Raw genomic sequence first — 6,917 nt, 5'->3', positions numbered from 1 at the left:
ATTAATACTTTTATATATAATATATTAATATAATTATTAAAATATAAAATTGAAATAAAAAAAAAATTTTATATGTTATTGAAATATTAAGTATTGTAGTGTAATGAAGTTGTCTACGAAGAGTATAAAAAGATAGATTACGTAAATATCTACCAATCAATTATCGGCAAACGTTTCGATATATCGATTAATATGTAATTATCGAAAAATATTATAGAATGAACAAATTTATATAGAATTATTTAAAAAGTAGAAAGAAAGAGAAAAGGAGAGAATTAATTAAATTATATGCAGCATAAAAATTAATTATTTAATAAATAAATATAATATAGGATATATTTGTTTATTTAATTTAAGATAATATATTTAAGAAAGTTATTTATTGAAGGTAATTTAATTTAAATTATTGAATAATTTCTATTGAGAATAAAATCCGTTAATTCGAATCTGTATTTTTTAGTATCATTCAATATATATATATTTAAATATAAGTAAAATATATTAAAAACTTTTTTATGTATACAATATTGATTTACTAATTTTGTATATACATAAAAACTAAAATAATTTTATTGATAATACATATTTGAAAAATATGATCAACAAAATCGATAATTTATATTTGAAAAATCATACAAATTAAAATCAAATAATATCTACACTTAAGAAAGAAAAGTAAACATATCTTATTTATGAAGTATTTTCGTTTATTTCTTTTAAAGCAAATTTTAAGTACTTTAAACAAAAAATGATCAAAAATGATGTCTTACAACTATTGTAAAAAAGATAAAAATTATAGGAAAATAGATTTAAAAGTTTACTTATTCATTAATTTTTTTATTTGTTTTAGATGTCTGATCTAAAAAACATTTTTATCAACACGAAAACAGGAAAATATTCAAAATGTTGGTTAGCTGCTACGCTCAGTATACAAAAATTTCAACGAAAGTTTAAATCGCAAACTATTAATGAAATTAATGTTTTTGAAACATGGTCAGTATAATTAAAGAAATCATTTTTTTTCTATAATTAATAGGTAATAATAAAAAATATATTTATTTTCAAAAGTGATGAAATAAAAAATACGATTATAACAATAAATATTCGACAGTCTAGTAAAGCTATTCTTTACTTATCGTTCCAACTGATATATGGTGCTACAAAAATACATTCATGCCAAGTTTCTAATTTAGAAAGTAAGTTCATTTTTACTATCTCTTAGCGTAAAAAAAATCAAATTATTTCAGATGTATTTACAAATATACATTCAACTCTTTTATTTTATACAATAAATTTATTCCTCAAAATACTATGAAAAAATAGTTTCCTATTGTAAAATAGAAGATACGTTTTATGTTATCCAAAAACGTTATAAGGTGAAATAAAAAATTAGATTTAATTCGAAGAACCGTGTAAAAAACAATAATGAACACTTAATGTTTGGTATTTTAGAAGATTTAATTGAACTGGAAAAAATGCTTGACAAGATTTCCGATGAAAGGTATACACACAATGATTTGTTTCTTTTTCTTTTATATTTGAAAGAGAGAATTTAATTTTAATATAAATTATAATTATTGTTATAAACAGAGATAATGAAAACGATGAATATGACTCCTTGAACGTACTTACACCATGTAGCAGTCAATTACATGAAAATTTTAAATTATTACCTCATGAACATAATATTAATAATAAACTTCTTACTTTGGTAAATATATGACTATGATATAAAAATTATTAAATGAAATTTCATTTCCAAATAGAAAAAATGTTTAAACGTTACATGAAAACGTAATTTTATTGCTTTCTGTAAAAATCATAATATACATATTTTAATATAACATACTAGTCGAGAATTTAACGCATAATTTTATATATATACTTATATAGATGCGTGAAGCTGAGTGTTTAAAATTTGGTGCTTTAACGGAACAAGAACTCGATGTTCTAACTCGACCTTATGAAGAAATTTCAGCGTTAGTATTTCTATTTCTTATTCCAATATTTTTCATAAATAAATTTATTTATATAATTATTTTCATAGTTATTTATGAAAAATATTGGAAGAACATCATTTGTTTATATTATACAAAATAATAATATAAACCTACTGTTATTTTTTTTCCTTATAATACAGAGAAATGTTCGAAAGAATACACATCACAGATACAAATGATACATCTCTTTACTACGCGAATACTTTGCGAGAGTCGGAAGAATTTTATGTACCACATGAAAAAGCTGAAAAAGAAATAATATTACAAGTACGCGATGAATTTAGTATGGATGGTAAGAAACAAAATTTACTCAATATCACCGACAAGTTAATAATAATAATAATAATAACAAATCTTGTTATTATATTTACTTGTATCTTGTGTACATGCTATGTACTTGATGTATGTTTATGTTTATGATTTGATAAAGAAAACTATGCAATATTATCGAAAATGGCAATACCGGAAATAACAGTTGATGAATTTATACCAGAAGAAAGTACTCATTTGACGCCTCGAAAGAGACAGCCTGCTGTACAAGAAAAAATAGAAACGCCAACTAAAAAAAGACGTGTATGATTTTATAACAAAATTTAGACTATTATTATTAATAATAAGAAATAATTAGTGAATTATTATTTAAGTTAAAATTCGAAGATATAGTAGTTCCAAGAAATGTTGAAATTACATTACCAGAGATCGAGGAAGCTCCTGTTTTTGTAGAACCTATTGTAGAATCTTTACAAGACTTGACTTCTCAAAAAATTAGAAGTAAATCTAAAAAAGTAAGAATATTTACTGACAAAAAAACTCAGCTCAGCCGTAAAGTAATACGAAAATATATCAATAATATCAATGCTCATACTGTTGTAAGTTCAATTAAATTTAATGCATAAATGAATTTAAACGGTATTTAATGCAAACATTAATCGTGTTCTATTACTTTTTAGCCATTGAAAATTATCGATGTTAATAAGTCAACATCAGAAATTCTTTTTCAAGGAGCACCAGCAAGGTTTCTTTCCACTCGCAGAAACAAATGGAACAATCCTTTGAATAAACTTTTTGACATGATGCACACTTTTCTCTCGTCTATTAGAATGGATACACAAATAGAATGTAAGCTAGAAAAACGTATTTCTTGTATTAAAAATTAATTTTATTTTTTATTTATTATATTTTATCTTTGATTTTAACGTCATATACATTTTTAGCAACTGATACTATACGTTTGGAAACAAAAAGTAACAAAACTAATGAATTGTCTGAATTATCTGGATTAATTCCGGAAAGTAAAAAATCTATGAAAGAAACTAGTGCTGATGAAATAATGATTTCACAGCAGGAAATGGCAATATCAGAAATTGCCCATCAAACCCATATACAAAATATAGAACAAGATTTTGAAATGTTAAATATTGTGGAACATGAGAAGATTCCTGACATTACAATGTTTGAGGAAGGAATCGATCAGCCGTAAGTTTTTTATATTATAAATATAAAATATTCTATAGAAAATGTATTTTTTTATTTTTAATATAAAAATAGCAAACATCATATACAGGGTGTCCCAGGTTTTATCAACCATACTGCAGTAGTATATTCTACATGTGTTAATAAGAAAAAAATGTTATTTGAAGTTTGGTTAGAAATGTTTTATAAGATTTTCTTCGTATTTCGACGTGTAGAAAGAATATGTTCCTACAGTTTGGCTAGTAAATCCTGGGATATCTTGTAAATGATTAATTATTTATAATTAATTGGTGTTATATTTGTGCATAATTATTTCCTTTGTTTTTTTTAGTCTGGAAACTTTGAAACATAAAGACTCACGTTTGACAAAAACTGAATTACTTGCATTTTTAGAAGTTCTCTGGCATGACTCGGAAATGGTTAAATTCACTGATCTTATTTCATCTGAATACTACAGTAAACTTGATGCGACACGTAGTTTTGTTCTACTTTTAGGTAAATTTTTATTTTTTTGATATACCGATATATTATTTATATATATAATAAAAATGTAAAAAGTATTTGTACAAAAAAAATTTTTCTTTAAGAATTACATAAAGAAAAAATGATTACTTTGGAACAAGCCGCTCCTTATGATATACTTTGGATCAAAAAATGTTATAATAATGATTCAGATTAGGAAACAATGTATTATATTTAAAGGTAAGCTACATTTTGTTCGAATTTTCTATTATATATATTACAGGTTTTTTAAATAATTAAATATAGACACAAGTAAATATACGAATTATTTCTACTTACGACGAAAGCAAAAGATTAAGACTTTGTATTTTTCGAAATATTTGTTATTTCGATACAATTTGGTAATAGTGGAAAAAAATCATTGTAAATTGTATTTATATTTTGTTTTGTCATTGTTATTAATTCAATTATTATTTATATGCATTATAATACATAAATAGTATATTTATAATTACTGTTGTGTGCTTTAACAAATACTCTTTAAAAGCATGTGTTAATTAAATTGACTGTTGATATAGATACACAGTTAATAAGAATACAAAAGTATATATTATTTTATTTTTTAAATATCTATGTATCTATTAGTAATGCAGTATTACAACATTAAAAGCGCATATTTAGTTATTCTTATGTATTGGAAAGTTTGAATAGTACGCATAGTCATCTGATATAAATCTAGCTAGGTTTTATATTGTGAATGCTATTATATGCAAAAAGGCACGCCATATTTAGGTTCTTTTCGTTGGTATTTTTTATAATTTTACAAACATATCAAATGGTTAAATATTCAATGCAAAAATTCTGTCGAACAATTTTCTGGTTTAAGTGTATTTTAAGTTCAAATGAAATTGACTCAAAATTATATATATTTGCAAGAAGAAAAATACTTTATGTAATAAAAATATGTTACAAATATAAAAACATATATAACATAGAAACGATTAAATTATAATAGATAATAATAGCTGTTAGTTACACCGACGTTTTAACTTGTGTATATCGGAGATGCGATTAGTATTATTTTATATATCTACATGTATCTGACAATGTAACTAACATTTGATATTAATACCATTAAAATACAGAATATTAAGACCGATTTTATCAATAATATCTGTTTCTTTGTAATTGCATAGATATATAACATTTTTATTACACAAAGTAGATATATATTATTCTCTTAAACGTGCCAACCGTTGTGTAAGCTCATCTTGTTCTTGAGTTACAGATACATTACTTGAAATACTTCCTTCTTGTCCCGGTGGAAGTTCCATAGTTAATTCAAGTCTAAATGTGATAAATAAATATTAATTAAATAGAAAGAAAAATTATAAAAAAAAATAAATAAAATTGACAAACAATAAAACAAAACATACCCAGCTTCATCAGCAACTTGCTGCATCAACGAATCGACATCATTTTGTGGTACATTAGTTGTTGTTGTTTGGGACATAGCATTTTCCATGTAAGAACTTTGAACATCCAAGTCTTCAAATTGACTTTCGAACTTGTCCATAAGACCAGATATTTTTTCTAAATTCATCGACTTCATAGCGGCATCCATTGCTTTGACCACACCAGCCATAGATTGCGTTACTTTTCTCGTTGTTAATGCTGTTTGTACTCTACTTGCAACTGCATCAACTCTAGCACTCATACGCAGATAATTGAGAGCTTGATTTTTTTGCCTAATCGCATTCTCTGCGTGTATTCTTGCACCCTCCATATTTCCCTTTTGGATTGCTTTCTTCACCTTGGCTTTTTCTATTTTCTCTTCTTTCTCGCATTTTTTCGAATTTCTTTCTAATTCTTTTACAGCGAACTTCAAATTGAATAAATTCTCTATGTACCATTATGTAAGGAATTATTATATATAATTAAATATAGAAAAGAAAATATTTAATATATAAATTAAAATAATAAAATATATTTACAATAATAGAACAATGTTAATAGTAAACAAATATTTTATTAAACTAAATTCGATTAAATTAACAAGTTTATTAGCACAGAAGTAAAAGAATTTTCTATTCTAATTTTTTAATTATTTCAATAACAGTTGACTGTCAGATAATTCTAACACATAAAACAAACATTAAATATATTTATCAATATAAAATATATATTTATATATATATATAACGATGAAATAGAAATATGATAAAAAATGATAAATAATAATAAAAAGGATACTCTCCATCTGAGAGACGGACATAGCTGACTGTTCGATCCCCGTTGTGACGGCTAATTTGCAACCTCCCAAGTTAAGAATTTATCTCTTAATTAATTTAACGCTAGAATGTGACACGTAATATATATTAATAACATAAAATAACAATATAATTTTCTAACAATAAGATAAACAAGAAGTTTGATTATAGTGTGATAATACAAAACTGTCAAGATCACACGTCATTAAATGTTTCATCAAAATCATGCATAGATACGAATCCTAAAAATGAGTTATGTATATATATATGTATAATAATAACCAATGACATATATTATAAGTTAGTCCAACGAAGCTTAGACTCCATGTTTATAGACTATAGTCCTATGTTAAATATTACTCACCACTAATTTATCACTCATGTCATAATCTATAAAATACCCTATATACCAAAGATACATCATACATAAGATACACATCCTACTAGTAACTTCAGACACATCAAAATTATAACTAATAAATAGTAGCTATAATCTCACAGATTTCATGTAAATTCTTTAAACTATTATGGATTGTAATATAATAGTACAAGTTTATTTTTGTCCAATTAACTAAAAATCATTACAAGACATTACATACAAGATATCAGTTTCTATTGGTTGACATAGAAAACATTTGTTTTTTGAATCTGTTTGAATTAAATTAATGATACCTTAAAAATATTGATTCAAAGTTGATGATAAATATACCAT

General features: G+C 24.1%; 2 protein-coding genes across 4 annotated transcripts in view; one reads left to right on the top strand and one right to left on the bottom strand.

Annotated features, from left to right (window-relative positions):
• LOC106790149 overlaps positions 1–5,094 on the top strand; it is a 6,005-nt gene extending 911 nt beyond the window's left edge. The window contains exons 2-13 of the mRNA XM_014754880.1: positions 851–993; positions 1,069–1,196; positions 1,453–1,501; positions 1,591–1,711; positions 1,894–1,979; positions 2,141–2,292; positions 2,431–2,573; positions 2,645–2,869; positions 2,951–3,119; positions 3,215–3,476; positions 3,805–3,968; positions 4,061–5,094. Coding sequence (XP_014610366.1) covers positions 851–993; positions 1,069–1,196; positions 1,453–1,501; positions 1,591–1,711; positions 1,894–1,979; positions 2,141–2,292; positions 2,431–2,573; positions 2,645–2,869; positions 2,951–3,119; positions 3,215–3,476; positions 3,805–3,968; positions 4,061–4,152 — 1,734 coding nt within the window. The 3' untranslated portion in view covers positions 4,153–5,094. The remainder of the gene's footprint in view (positions 1–850; positions 994–1,068; positions 1,197–1,452; positions 1,502–1,590; positions 1,712–1,893; positions 1,980–2,140; positions 2,293–2,430; positions 2,574–2,644; positions 2,870–2,950; positions 3,120–3,214; positions 3,477–3,804; positions 3,969–4,060) is intronic.
• On the bottom strand, positions 4,868–6,696 carry LOC106790151 (charged multivesicular body protein 1b). 3 transcript variants are annotated; one of them, XM_014754884.1, is made up of 4 exons: positions 6,570–6,696; positions 6,189–6,289; positions 5,372–5,837; positions 4,868–5,282 (listed from the first exon to the last, which is right to left on the bottom strand). In XM_014754884.1, exons 2-4 carry the CDS (start codon positions 6,208–6,210, stop codon positions 5,168–5,170), a joined length of 603 nt encoding a protein of 200 aa, XP_014610370.1. In that variant the 5' UTR covers positions 6,211–6,289; positions 6,570–6,696; the 3' UTR covers positions 4,868–5,167. The 3 variants fall into 3 exon arrangements, with proteins under 3 accessions (XP_014610370.1, XP_014610369.1, XP_014610368.1); XM_014754883.1 differs by having other exon boundaries at positions 6,488–6,575; XM_014754882.1 differs by lacking the exon at positions 6,570–6,696 and having other exon boundaries at positions 6,189–6,447.
• Between the last annotated feature and the right edge of the window lie 221 nt (positions 6,697–6,917).

The sequence above is a fragment of the Polistes canadensis genome, unplaced genomic scaffold (genome assembly GCF_001313835.1).
Source record: "Polistes canadensis isolate GaletaPanama2010 unplaced genomic scaffold, ASM131383v1 scaffold_217, whole genome shotgun sequence".
In the NCBI taxonomy this organism is placed as follows: domain Eukaryota; kingdom Metazoa; phylum Arthropoda; class Insecta; order Hymenoptera; family Vespidae; genus Polistes; species Polistes canadensis.
Note: the sequence above shows the minus strand (reverse complement) of the source record. Positions and strands in the feature narration are given on the sequence as shown.

What these genes read in the sequence shown, in the direction of transcription:
- LOC106790151 (XM_014754884.1), bottom strand. Translation starts at nt 6,210, where the DNA reads ATGTCCGTCTCTCAGATGGAGA. An exon ending in GTCCGTCTCTCAGATGGAGA is followed by an intron (nt 5,838 to 6,188) that starts GTATCCTTTTTA and finishes AATGGTACATAG; the next exon opens with AGAATTTATTCAATTTGAAG. An exon ending in CAAGTTGCTGATGAAGCTGG is followed by an intron (nt 5,283 to 5,371) that starts GTATGTTTTGTT and finishes TATCACATTTAG; the next exon opens with ACTTGAATTAACTATGGAAC.